This window comes from Poromitra crassiceps (assembly GCF_964638095.1).
Source record: "Poromitra crassiceps genome assembly, chromosome: 16".
Lineage (NCBI taxonomy): Eukaryota > Metazoa > Chordata > Actinopteri > Beryciformes > Melamphaidae > Poromitra > Poromitra crassiceps.
The window spans coordinates 36,154,747-36,169,882 of NC_139645.1; the positions used below are offsets into that span (position 1 = coordinate 36,154,747).

The 15,136-nt window shown below is 43.5% G+C and overlaps 1 protein-coding gene across 1 annotated transcript in view; it reads right to left on the bottom strand.

Moving 5' to 3' along the window:
* The window catches only part of LOC310791615 (asc-type amino acid transporter 1-like), a gene marked incomplete at both ends in the record, with an annotated part of 101,706 nt that overhangs the window by 32,325 nt on the left and 54,245 nt on the right, over positions 1 to 15,136 (bottom strand). The window contains one exon of the mRNA XM_083653279.1: positions 761 to 965. Within this exon, the coding sequence (XP_083509405.1) occupies positions 761 to 965 (205 nt within the window). The remainder of the gene's footprint in view (positions 1 to 760; positions 966 to 15,136) is intronic.

The window sequence follows — 15,136 nt, forward strand, 5'->3', positions numbered from 1 at the left end:
CAGCTGAAAACAGTCGCTCACTTGTAGCCAAAAAAGGCTCCAGTCAATAGCTGCAATTACTAGCCAAGTAGCCAGAGAGCTACAGCCAGGAGCTTTTGGCCCAGCTTTAGGTTTCTCTCTGCCTGTGGCGGCTCGGGCTGATTCAAAAGTTAAATCAACTAGATGGATGTTAAGACGACGATATCAACTGTGTTCAAAGCAGGACTGCTCTCTTCACTTTGCTTGGTTTGACGTGAAAGGCTCTGATTAGGCTCTTTGGCTTTTTGATGCACAAATGTTTGCTCTTTCCGTTTCCCCTCCGTTTGTGCAAATGAATGAATGAAAGGAGACAGAAGAAGTGAAAGGAGTGATCCGTCCCACAGCAGAGGAGGGCCTCTTTGACTCTCTCAGACTAACAGTGCTGCTCCAGGGTCACTTTACATATCACATGACCACAGGAGCTTCACAACACATTCACAGCTGATTGGTTCCAGATGAAGAGTCCAGCGAAACTGAACCATTCTCCCTGCATACATCTGCATCTGGACTGCTGTATAACAAGGTCCACACCAAGAGGTGAGAACCTGAGATTCATAAGCCCAGAAGGTCCCACAGAGGACCATGTAAATGACGTAAAATTGAAGTGACGAGGTTTTCACATGACAACAGTGTGACATGTTGTCTCATGTTGTTATGAACATACTGTATATGTGTTAAAGACAGACCTGCGTCATCCAAAACTGTACACCACCAGACGTGTTGAAATATGACAACTACTCACCCCACCAGCCCTCCAAAGATCTCCGTCACGTAGGAGTAGTCTCCTCCAGACTTGGGGATGGTGACGCCCAGCTCGGCGTAGCACATGGACCCCAGGGCGCAGATGCCCCCTCCCAGCACCCACACGATGAGCGACAGCCCCACCGAGCCTGCATGTTCTAGCACCCCTTTGGGAGAGATGAAGATCCCAGAGCCGATGATGTTCCCTGGAGAAGGTAGGGGAGAGAGGGTGTGGAGGTTGTAAAGGTTAGGCGTAGTTTAACACAGAGGATGATCAAATGTGTGCCTAAAACTTCTCCAACTTTATGTTACACCCAAATCATTGACGTACAGTGCAAGCGATTTCTTGATCCTGAAAACACATAATATGCTACATCTTGTCCGTCAAATTTCACCCAAATACATGTTCACATTTATTCTTTAATATCCTGCTGAAAGACATAAGGTAATAAGACAAAACACACAGACTCAAAGGAGCTTCTGAAGGCATCCCAGCTCTTAAAATAAAACCAGGAGGGATTCGCTGATTCAACTCCAAAAACCACCTTATCATTACCATCAAGTCTCCTGCCTCGGCTGCTTTTGGGGTGTGTGTTGGTCTTCAACCTACAATTACGTGTTACGTTTTAGGCATCTAACTGACAGTCTTAACCAGAATGAGGCACCAATAGTAAGATACAGGGCTGACAGCACCCAGACAAGAGAACAGATCTTCCTGTAACCTTAAATGATCATGGATGAGAGAAGTGAAGGGAAGACATAAGAACGGGTCAGAAGTGGCTGCTAAACCATCCGGTCACGTGATCTCACATTGTTTGGTTCTGAGGGACCGTCTGGCCTCCAGCCAGGGGCGGGCCTTTTCAGAAATTACAAAGTGCACAGGCCAATCAGGGACCTGCCTGGTAGTTGAAAACATAACCAGCCAATCAGGGACGCCGCTGGCGAAACAGTAATGGCTGCTCCCATGGCTCTGCGGCTCCCGAAGCAACGGTCGGGCACGGGCAGTATTGTTAAGGTTGGTAGAGTTTACACGGCCGTAAGTGTAGATATTGCAGAAATAGACGCAAATCCAAAAACAACAATTAAACAAGAACAAGAAAAGACGTTTTCGCCGTTCTTCCGAGTGGATTTGGTTTTGACTGGATCCGACGCTGATTGGCTGAAGGACTGGATTTGGCTATGCTGATTGGCTGAAGGAATCCAGACAGATAAAATGACAGAATAGGTCTATTTATTTCCACTGACGCCCAAAATGACATCTATGACCAAAACTTCGTTCAATTACAAATGTCAACTTTCTTTTTCAGTGCCAAATACTAAAGTACTGTTCTGGATTAATAATACTGGGTCCTCCTTGCAGCAACAAATAGGATACAGCAGAGGAAAACAATAATAATATACACATAGTGTTGTAATTTAATGAGCATATGGAGCTGAAGAATGGGAAAGTATGGATTAATTATTATTACTAATAATCACATAGACAATCTCAAATCAAGTTGCCATTTTCTTGGCAGTCTTTCCTTGGGTGTTTGTGCTATATCCTTCTGTTCTATGACTGATTGTGCATCATAGTTAGGCTAGTTCTCTGTAAATAAACGTTTAATTTGTCTTACACTTTCCACAGCAGGGCTGACCAGGGCCAGCTCAACAACTGTATCATAATGGGAATAAAGCCAGCGATAATACCCCAGAGTGATTATGGTATGTTGGGGATAAAAATAGGCTGTGCCTTTGTACTACTCACAGCAGCACGAGGCGAGTAAACATAATCAGAGATAAGAATGTTGCAAGGATGATTGCTAACTAGCTCTGTGGTGACCAAAAGAGTTAGCAAAGCAAGCTAATCCATCATTTAACCATGGAGAAACTATCAGTACATGTGAATTTGACCAATCAGATCACATCTATTATCTATATTTGAATCAATAGCCATGGGGGGAAGGAGGGGGCGGGGGAAGGGGTGCAATGTCCAAGCCCTGATCAGCCCAGCTTGGCCCTACAGTGGAAACAGCTCAGCTGGACCAAATCCAAATGGGAATAAACAAACTTAGCGTTGACTCAGTTGGCTAAAGCCCTTATTCACATGGCACTAGTATGGACCCATCTCACAGCAACCGTTTTGAGGTGGTAAAAGCAGGAAATGTATTGTAACCAATACCATTAATGATGGTTCCATCCCGTTTAGGTGTTCCAGTGCCAGGGGCCCTCCTCGTTAATGTCATTGGTTACACATGCTTTACTTCCTGCTTTGCTGTGAAAAGAGCCCGGGGACCTCTGCTAGGTCATTTGTAATGATTGCGGAGGTTGTCTGTGATCTTAATCCCGTGCGAATCTGCCATGTCCGTAATTAAAGAACAGTTCCACCTCAAATTACCTCCTTCACCAAACATCTCATTTGATCTGCCCCAGTTTTTATGGTAGCATGCAGTAAGGAACATTTTTCATCTTTCAACAGGCCAGTATAGATATATAGATAGATAGATAGATAGATAGATAGATAGATAGATAGATAGATAGATAGATAGATAGATAGATAGATAGATAGATAGATAGATAGATAGATAGATAGATAGATAAATAGATGACCCCAACATGTGCCAAGTTCAAATCCAGCCTTGGACTCATTCCACAACATCCCTCTCTCTCTCTCTCTCTCTCTCTCTCTCTCTCTCTCTCTCTCTCTCTCTCTCTGTACTCTGGCATATCCAGCAAACAGCAGCTGTCAAAGCAAAACATGTTTTGCTCCTTTCTGGACCAGAAGAGATTAGAGTCTCCATCAGAAGAGATGAGAGCCTCCATCAGAAGAGATGAGAGAGATGAGAGCCTCCATCAGAAGAGATGAGAGCCTCCATCAGAAGAGATGAGAGCCTCCATCAGAAGAGATTAGAGTCTCCATCAGAATAGATGAGAGTCTCCATCAGAAGAGATTAGAGTCTCCATCAGAAGAGATTAGAGTCTCCATCAGAAGAGATGAGAGTCTCCATCAGAAGAGACGACAGTCTCCATCAGAAGAGATGAGAGCCTCCATCAGAAGAGATGAGAGCCTCCATCAGAAGAGATTAGAGTCTCCATCAGAAGAGATGAGAGTCTCCATCAGAAGAGATTAGAGTCTCCATCAGAAGAGATGAGAGCCTCCATCAGAAGAGATGAGAGTCTCCATCAGAAGAGACGACAGTCTCCATCAGAAGAGGCATGGCTCAGTGCACTGTAAAGGAATGAACACTGGCTGAGCTGCTGGCCTTCTTCTCAGATTGATGATGGTACTATCACTCACTATACTAGGTTTGCTTCATCTTCCACCTGCTCCAACCTGGACCCCCTGCATCACTCAGCCTTGAGAAGTATATCACGTATTCTAGCTTGAGGACCCGTCACTGTACCTTACACAGCAGCATGCTAGGATGGTCACCCCTCACTTTGCGTAGGCTACAACTAGGGGTGTCAAAAATAATCGATTATAAGATGCATCGCGATGCGGAGCTGCACGATTCTGCATCGATTCACAAATGTCAAAAATCGATAATTTAAAAATATATATATATATATATATTTTTTAATAATCAAATAAAATATAATGGAAGTACATGCAGTTGTTTATTTTAATTATGGATCATAATACAATGCAATTCTAAATGCACTTTTATTTTAAAAGTAGCCACACAGTGAGAAAAAAGAAAGTGAGAAAAAATAAATCATGTATTGGGGAAAAAAAGTGATGCATCGATTTAAGATGCATCGAGATGCCTCTGAATCGTAATCGAATCGAATCGTGAGGCCAGTGAAGATTCACAGCCCCTAGCTACAACCAGGGTTGGGAGGGTTACTTTAAAAATGTAATCCGATACAATTACCTGTTAAAAATTGTAATCGGTAATGTAATCCAAGTATCACAATGTGACTGATTACTTTACGCTACTTTTGGATTACTTTTGAACACATTTTCTGCATGCTCCTCAAAATGACATTCCCCCCGCAAAAAAACAACTGTGCAATACTCATTTCAGACCTTACGTGTTTTTTAATAATTATTTTTGTCTCCAGGGTTTTAACAGAGTTTTGGCAAAGCAAGCCTGTTCGACTATGGCCCTTGGTCTTGGAATGACCTGCAGTTCCTGATTTTAAATGATTTTAAACATATAGGATATTGGAAGTGGTCGCTGTTAGCTGCACTTGCATCAATTAACAAACACACGACTAAATATTGCTTCCTTTTTTATGCACTGTTTCTGATGTATGTGTTGCTGTGTTGTAATTTGATGTTGTTGTCCTGTTATGTGATCTGATGCTGCTACTTGACCCTGCCTCTGCCTCGGCTATAGGTCTCACTTGTAAAAGTCAGAGGTTTTTAATCTCAACGTGACTCCCTAGTTAAATAAAAGTTATTTAGATAAACATTTGGATGAATAAAATCCAGTGAAGCACGACGCCCCCCCCCCCCCCCCCCACACACACACACACACACACACACACACGCACACACACATACGCACACACACACACACACACACACTCTCTAATGATCCAGAGTGAGTGAGGGCCCGCGGCGGTACGTTAGCACTGTCACATGTGATTTAGGAGGCTTAGGCATAACGCCTGTTTATGTTTGTGCCGTCACAAGCTTCGGCATGACAGCTGAATAGCTGGACTGGAGAGTCCTCCTGTCCTGACCTCTCTGCACTAACTAACTAAGGGCTGCACAATTCATCTCATATTAATTGTGATTCGTGATCAAGATTTTTGCCTTTCCCACAATCATGAAAACAAGAGAGTCAAGATCAAATTGAGACGCTGTAAAACATGCCGCATTCCGTTTAGTTTAGCATCAGTTCTCGTTTTGTCTCGTGTTGTAAATCCAGCGCACCCCTTTCCCTCGCAGCGGTGGCTCGGCCCTCTGGAGAAGCATTCTAAAACCTAAGGTGCGTTTGAAACAACCTCCTAAAAACTAAGGGAATTGAATTGAATTGAAATCCTTATTCTATTTTAATGATTTGTCGTTTATTTTTCATAACAGGTTAGTTTGTGATCTTCGAGAGACTATATGAGTAATATGTTTCTTTTGTATAAAGACAAATAGTCTGTTGATTTATGGGATAAACCAAAACTAAGAACCTATCGTCTCACACAGTTAGTGTGTAGAGCCTTTATGTGAAGTTTGATTTGGACAGACGAAAAAGGTACTGTGTGCACAGTTGTGCTGTCTGTGTGTGTTCTGGAACTCTGCCCTTGGCACTGGAGACTGGTAGGTTTAATGCTACCCCTGAAGATGATAGACTTTGTTTGCTTTGTGACTTGTCTGAAATTGAGAACGAGATTCATTTTCTGTTCTGTTGTACAGCTTATGATGATCCAAGGGAGATACTCTACAGTAAAATGTCCTCTATTTATGTTGAATTTTCTTTGTTGGATGATGATGACAAACTAACCCTAACCCTAATAACTAGAAAATATATCATATCTCAGTAGTAGCCTACTTAAGACACTACTGAGAAATACTGAGTAAAAAGTACTAATATGTCTTACATTAACCTGTTTGTTTCTTTATGATATAACTTTATATCATATAAGCCTCTCTGCTGCCGTTAGTGTTGATGGGAGTAACAGTGCTTTAGGCCTGGACAGTGACAGGGAAATCCAAATATAGAGAATTCCTCGCCAAAAAAGACGTATCTCTTAAGAAAATGTGCAGGGAAAAATAGCCAGTGTTAGCTTTAGCATGCGGGCTCATTATCAAGTCCTGACAAAGAACAATACACATGACCTTGGCTAAAAGATAAGCTACTGAAAATGATAACGAGCATGAAAGTGCCATGGTCAGGTCTTACCACAGTAGAAACTGGGGACCTGGGGTACCATGGTCAGGTCTTACCACAGTAGAAACTGGAGGACCTGTGGTGCCATGGTCAGGTCTTACCACAGTAGAAACTGGAGGACCTGTGGTGCCATGGTCAGGTCTTACCACAGTAGAAACTGGGGACCTGGGGTACCATGGTCAGGTCTTACCACAGTAGAAACTGGAGGACCTGGGGTGCCATGGTCAGGTCTTACCATAGTAGAAACTGGAGGACCTGTGGTGCCATGGTCAGGTCTTACCACAGTAGAAACTGGAGGACCTGGGGTGCCATGGTCAGATCTTACCACAGTAGAAACTGGAGGACCTGCGGTGCCATGGTCAGGTCTTACCACAGTAGAAACTGGAGGACCTGGGGTGCCATGGTCAGGTCTTACCACAGTAAAACTGGAGGACCTGGGGTGCCATGGTCAGGTCTTACCACAGTAGAAACTGGAGGACCTGTGGTGCCATGGTCAGGTCTTACCACAGTAGAAACTGGAGGACCTGGGGTGCCATGGTCAGGTCTTACCACAGTAGAAACTGGAGGACCTGTGGTGCCATGGTCAGGTCTTACCACAGTAGAAACTGGGGACCTGTGGTGCCATGGTCAGGTCTTACCACAGTAGAAACTGGAGGACCTGTGGTGCCATGGTCAGGTCTTACCACAGTAGAAACTGGGGACCTGTGGTGCCATGGTCAGGTCTTACCACAGTAGAAACTGGGGACCTGTGGTGCCATGGTCAGGTCTTACCACAGTAGAAACTGGGGACCTGTGGTGCCATGGTCAGGTCTTACCACAGTAGAAACTGGGGACCTGTGGTGCCATGGTCAGGTCTTACCACAGTAGAAACTGGAGGACCTGGGGTGCCATGGTCAGGGCTTACCACAGTAGAAACTGAAGGACCTGGGGTGCCATGGTCAGGTCTTACCACAGTAGAAACTGGAGGACCTGGGGTGCCATGGTCAGGTCTTACCACAGTAGAAACTGGAGGACCTGGGGTGCCATGGGCAGATCTTACCACAGTAGAAACTGGAGGACCTGGGGTGCCATGGTCAGGTCTTACCACAGTAGAAACTGGAGGACCTGGGGTGCCATGGTCAGGTCTTACCACAGTAGAAACTGGGGACCTGTGGTGCCATGGTCAGGTCTTACCACAGTAGAAACTGGGGACCTGTGGTGCCATGGTCAGGTCTTACCACAGTAGAAACTGGGGACCTGTGGTGCCATGGTCAGGTCTTACCACAGTAGAAACTGGGGACCTGTGGTGCCATGGTCAGGTCTTACCACAGTAGAAACTGGAGGACCTGGGGTGCCATGGTCAGGGCTTACCACAGTAGAAACTGAAGGACCTGGGGTGCCATGGTCAGGTCTTACCACAGTAGAAACTGGAGGACCTGGGGTGCCATGGTCTGGTCTTACCACAGTAGAAACTGGAGGACCTGGGGTGCCATGGGCAGATCTTACCACAGTAGAAACTGGAGGACCTGTGGTGCCATGGTCAGGTCTTACCACAGTAGAAACTTTTTCATCTTTGCTAGTTTCTAGCACTCAAAATCTAAATGTTTTCCTTTTAATGACCACTGGGCCACTGAAACAGGTCCTTTGCTGTACTGACCCAGTGGTAATTAAAAGAAAAAGAGTGCTGGAAACTAGCAAAGATTTGCACTTGCACTTACAGTTGTACTTGGGTGTAAGATATTGCCCTACTGTAGTTTTTTTTTAATGAGCCATTTGAGCTAAACCGCTGGTTACTTAGAAAGCCTGGCTGGCTTTCCAACGTTCAACTCAAATAAATCAATGTTGGTTATGTTTAGACAAGGGAAAGAACTTGGTTAGGTTTACGCCAGGTGGTCCCAACCTTTTTTGCAACGCTGACCGGTTTAATAATAATATTATAATAATATTAATACTGACAATATTGCGGCGGACCGGCGGCGGGGGGAGGGGCTACACATAGTGCATCGTTCATACGTTGGATATTAAAGGCACAGCACGTACATGTGTTTTCCTCTCATGAACATATGAAACACAACACAACAAGACGGTCACATCCAGAGATATGATGATGATGATGATGATGATGATGATGATGGAAATAGAAGCAATGTTTTCAGTGCGTTTGTGGCTAAATCAAAATGGCTAAATGATATTCAGCCTTGACTTTCTTCCAGAATGCCAAGATGATATGTCAAACATACTTTCAAGCGACTTGTCGTACGCCAAGTTCAAAATGTTTCTGTGTTATCATCGTCATTTAATAGGTCAGGTCTCCTTTTACCTGTCTCGCCTCTTCTGAAAAAAGTCTCAAGCGACGTTTCTCAAACTCACTCGCTGCAACTCGCCCATCTATTTTGGTCAGCGGTCCGTGAGCATCTGATGACCGTCTGATGACCTGGCGTGCGTGTTGTGGACCGAGGAGAGGTGCAGGCTGGCAGCACCGCACTGGTCCGCACAGACAGGCCATGCCAAGTTCTTCATTGAACACAAATAGTCTTTCTCTCTCTCTCTCTCTCTCTCTCTCTCTCTCTCTCTCTCTCTCTCTGTCAGTCTTTCTGTCTCTCTCCCTATTTCCCCCCCCTTCTCCTCGCAGCCCGCATGGCGGTCCATGGCCAGTGGGGGTTGGGAACCACTGGTTTAGGCAACAAAGCAGGTTGGTTGAGGTCAGGGACAGTGTTATGGTTTGGGTTGGGGTTAAAACACAAAATGACTCACTCGGGACTTGAACTGGCACTCTCTTGCTTGGAAGATGCTACACCACCAGTCCCACCCCCGCTTAGGCCCCAGCCACGTACTCCAACATGAGACAGTCCTGAACGTGAATATGAACGTTAAATACGTCATCATCAGACACACTCTCAAACCACACACACACACACACACACAAGTACAAGACCAAGTGCAAAGAGCAGCTACAGCAACACAAAGCACCTGATACTACCCAGAGATTTATCTCTGAGTTTATTAGTACTGCTTGTTAGTCGGCGGAGGACCGGGGTCAGGGGTCAAACCACAGTGCCCTGGACCTCTCTGCTCAACCTGCTCAGAGCACAAGAAGAGGAGGTGCAAGATGGGTGTGGCTGACTAGAGCTCGCAGTTGGAGCCCTTCTACAGACGAAGATTAATCTTCGCAGCCCCACTCAGGCGAGGCGTACAGGCTGGGGGGCGAAACGCTGGTGACCCTGAGATACCTGCTGAGGATGTAGAAGGGTTTCCAACGGTGTGAGTGCTCTGGCCACACTCTCACCAAGGAATACCGCCGTGGGGGCGGCATGTCGTGGCTCCTGCGGTTTCTGCTTGTGACAAGGCATCTTTGATGTGAACGTCGGGGGTGCTTTGCTGTGGGCGGAGTCCACGGGGGCCGTGGTGTGTTGTCCTCGCGGTGGTCCTGCGGTTTCTGCTTGTAGCGGAGCATCTTTTGATGTTTACTTCACCTGTAATATCAAACACTACAGAGACATACAGGAGTTAATGTATAATATCAAACACCACAGAGACACACAGGAGTTAATGTGTAATATTCAACACTACAGAGTCATACAGGAGTTAATGTATAATATCAAACACCACAGAGACATACAGGAGTTAATGTATAATATCAAACACCACAGAGACACACAGGAGTTAATGTGTAATATCAAACACTACAGAGACATACAGGAGTTAATGTATAATATCAAACACCACAGAGACACACAGGAGTTAATGTGTAATATTCAACACTACAGAGTCACACAGGAGTTAATGTGTAATATCAAACACTACAGAGACACACAGGAGTTAATGTGTAATATCAAACACCACAGAGACATACAGGAGTTAATGTGTAATATCAAACACTACAGAGACATACAGGAGTTAATGTGTAATATCAAACACTACAGAGACACACAGGAGTTAATGTGTAATATCAAACACTACAGAGACATACAGGAGTTAATGTGTAATATCAAACACCACAGAGACATACAGGAGTTAATGTATAATATCAAACACTACAGAGACACACAGGAGTTAATGTGTAATATCAAACACCACAGAGACATACAGGAGTTAATGTGTAATATCAAACACCACAGAGACATACAGGAGTTAATGTGTAATATCAAACACTACAGAGACACACAGGAGTTAATGTGTAATATCAAACACCACAGAGACATACAGGAGTTAATGTATAATATCAAACACTACAGAGACATACAGGAGTTAATGTATAATATCAAACACCACAGAGACACACAGGAGTTAATGTGTAATATCAAACACTACAGAGACATACAGGAGTTAATGTGTAATATCAAACACCACAGAGACATACAGGAGTTAATGTGTAATATCAAACACCACAGAGACATACAGGAGTTAATGTGTAATATCAAACACTACAGAGACACACAGGAGTTAATGTGTAATATCAAACACCACAGAGACACACAGGAGTTAATGTGTAATATCAAACACCACAGAGACACACAGGAGTTAATGTGTAATATCAAACACCACAGAGACACACAGGAGTTAATGTGTAATATCAAACACCACAGAGACACACAGGAGTTAATGTGTAATATCAAACACTACAGAGACATACAGGAGTTAATGTGTAATATCAAACACCACAGAGACATACAGGAGTTAATGTGTAATATCAAACATTACAGAGACACACAGGAGTTAATGTGTAATATCAAACACCACAGAGACATACAGGAGTTAATGTGTAATATCAAACACCACAGAGACATACATGAGTTAATGTGTAATATCAAACACTACAGAGACATACAGGAGTTAATGTGTAATATCAAACACCACAGAGACACACAGGAGTTAATGTGTAATATCAAACACTACAGAGACACACAGGAGTTAATGTGTAATATCAAACACTACAGAGACATACATGAGTTAATGTGTAATATCAAACACTACAGAGACATACATGAGTTAATGTGTAATATCAAACACCACAGAGACACACAGGAGTTAATGTGTAATATCAAACACTACAGAGACACACAGGAGTTAATGTGTAATATCAAACACTACAGAGACATACATGAGTTAATGTGTAATATCAAACACTACAGAGACATACAGGAGTTAATGTGTAATATCAAACACCACAGAGACATACATGAGTTAATGTGTAATATCAAACACTACAGAGACACACAGGAGTTAATGTGTAATATCAAACACTACAGAGACATACAGGAGTTAATGTGTAATATCAAACACTACAGAGACATACATGAGTTAATGTGTAATATCAAACACCACAGAGACACACAGGAGTTAATGTGTAATATCAAACACCACAGAGACACACAGGAGTTAATGTGTAATATCAAACACCACAGAGACATACATGAGTTAATGTGTAATATCAAACACCACAGAGACATACAGGAGTTAATGTGTAATATCAAACACTACAGAGACATACATGAGTTAATGTGTAATATCAAACACCACAGAGACATACAGGAGTTAATGTGTAATATCAAACACCACAGAGACATACATGAGTTAATGTGTAATATCAAACACCACAGAGACATACAGGAGTTAATATGTAATATCAAACACTACAGAGACACACAGGAGTTAATGTGTAATATCAAACACTACAGAGACATACAGGAGTTAATGTGTAATATCAAACACTACAGAGACACACAGGAGTTAATGTGTAATATCAAACACCACAGAGACATACAGGAGTTAATGTGTAATATCAAACACTACAGAGACACACATGAGTTAATGTGTAATATCAAACACCACAGAGACACACAGGAGTTAATGTGTAATATCAAACACCACAGACACACACAGGAGTTAACTCATTCTCTGCCAGGGTCATTTCGGTCTGTGTGCTCCCAGTGCCAGGATTTTGAGCATATTTCCTGATCTTCCAGGACCCACAGAATATTCTATGCTAGGAATAAAATTACACAACATATCTCACAATAAAGCAGAGACTCTATTCTTACCCCTTGTAAAAAACTGAAACTCGACCATGTTTCCTTGTTTAGTTACAAGCAGTGGAAGTTAGCTTGTTTTCACTAAAAATGCCCTCCTTGGGAAGGGAAATATGAGAAAAAGAGGTTTTTAGTGACAGGACACCGTTTCAAGCAGAACTCTCTTTTGAGCCTTTTATTTTTTGCCTCAGTGACACATCAGACATATACAGTATTTGTTTTCCCAAAAAAATAAAAAATAAAAATAAAAAAAAGTTTTTACTGACTTTTACTTCCTGGAACTTATTTACCAGATAGTCCAAGACTGGACGGACCAAATGAACCCTGATGATCTCTCTCTCTCTCTCTCTCTCTCTCTCTCTCTCTCTCTCTCTCTCTCTCTCTCTCTCTCTCTCTCTCTCTCTCTCTCTCTCTCTCGAGTCTCACACAGGAATCACAGGCAGCTGCTCAATGGCCGCAAATGCTGCTCAATGCAAAAATGGCCGCTTATGATCGTCACTAACGTATCGATCACAATAAAACTACATACCTTCTGCACAACGTTGCACAACACAGAGCTAGTCGAGTCGCTAAGTTTACACAGTGTGTGATCATTTCATCTCAAACGCGATACAAAAAATAGGCTACAACAACAAAAGAAACGCCCGCGTCTTCCTCGCCATCCGAGAACTCTGGGTCGGACTCTGTTTACTGCTAAATGGGTGACTATACTATAAATACTAAACTTGATTTAGCGGGTTCCTTTCATCAGTTTGACTTGAAACAATGTCACAGGCTGGGAAAGGGTCTGATCTAATGTAAACAAGCAAAACATGAAAGTACGTCCGAGTACGTCCTTGGCACAGAACGCCATTGTTAAAAGTACGTCCGAGTACGTCTTTGGCAGAGAATGAGTTAATGTGTAATATTCAACACAACACCACAGAAATATCTACTACTTCCTCGTTTGCATGAGGTGCATGCGCTGTGTGCAGTCATAAGTGCAGCCCGTAAAGCCCATAACTGCGCATAAGTTGCACATGATGAGGATATGTTTTCAGGGAAGTGACATTGACAGTCAGGTGATACCTCTTTGGAAAGCTTGCAATGTTTACCATACGATTGCATTGAGTTTGGAGTCTGCAATACCACCAAACATCCAATAGATGGGAGCAAAAGGCCGTGTATGAAATTGAAGCTCAGCATTATAGCTCACCAATATATCGCCAGTGCTGTCTGTTTTGATGGGATAACCGCTTGGATGGACTCAAATGACTATGAAACGGTGAGTAAACCATATTTGTTGTTTTTGATGACAATCACTTGATGGAATGATGAGACAAAAACACAACATTTGACAGGTTGACTCTGAAGTGTTGAAGTTTGACTGTGTGATTGCAAAGGGGCTTACATGAGCTAGATAAGTCAGAATATCATATGCCGTATATACCAATGGAAAGTGTGCTTCTCTAATTTCTGATGATATCCAAGATGGCGGGCTGGACTGTTGGGATCCAGGAAGACTGTTGCATTTATTTAATTGTATCCCTTATCTTTACATGGCTCTCATTTTCTAACTAAAATGTTAAAATTATTGACAAACAACCATTGTTTGGACAAAATACACTTGGAGGGTTGAATTGGTGGCGTACAGGCCTCTTAAGTGTGAAGCATTTGGAAAAAACAAAGATAGCTTTTAATGTACTTTTTACATGCAGTGGAGTCGGGTTGAGCAGAGTTGGGGCGGATTAGCCCCGCTATGACTCTTCCGGTATGACGTCATCGTCTACCCTACACGAGTGCCGTCTCCGTACACATACTTGCCTGCGACTTTGGCTCCCAAGCTGTCTAAAACAGCGAGACGCCCGTATTTACAAGTGTCACAGAAACATTTCAAAGCCACCTACTTGGGAAGAAGGGTTCATAGCTTCTGGACGGCGGGGTTTGAAAGCTTGACTCTGCTCATAAATGCCTCTTTTCATCTGAAGTCTGTGCTGGTGATATACATTTTTCCGGGTTAGAGCCCAGCCGTCACAGCGCTCAACAGCGCCACTCTGGTCGGAAGCTCGGTAAAAAATAATATCACCAGCAGAGACAGGAGAGAGCAGCTGTCATTTTCAATTCGATGTGTGATCACACAGTGTATGAGGATTTGATTGGAATGTATGGATGCACAGTCCATAACGGAGACCATTGAAGACATAATTTGTCGGTGTGGACTTGACATCATGCAGATGCAGGCCAGACATATGATGCTGCCTCTGTGCTTCAGGGGAAGATGACAGAGGAGGCAAAAAGAATAGATAAAAACCCCAAAGCTCTCTCAATACACTGTGTCAACCACAGCCTCAACCTCCTACTGCAAGAGGTCACGTCAAAGTGTCCAATGGTGAGGGGGGCCCTCTCTCTTATGCATGACATCCACCAGATGATTTCCTCCTCCCCAAAAAGGCTGGATAGCAACCGCCAGGGCCGGTTTCAGAACAAGATGACTAGGGATGCATCCTAGATAGGAAGGGGTGCGCATGCACGGGCTGACCGACCCGGGTGGCCGGCCGAAATTTGACATGTTATTTT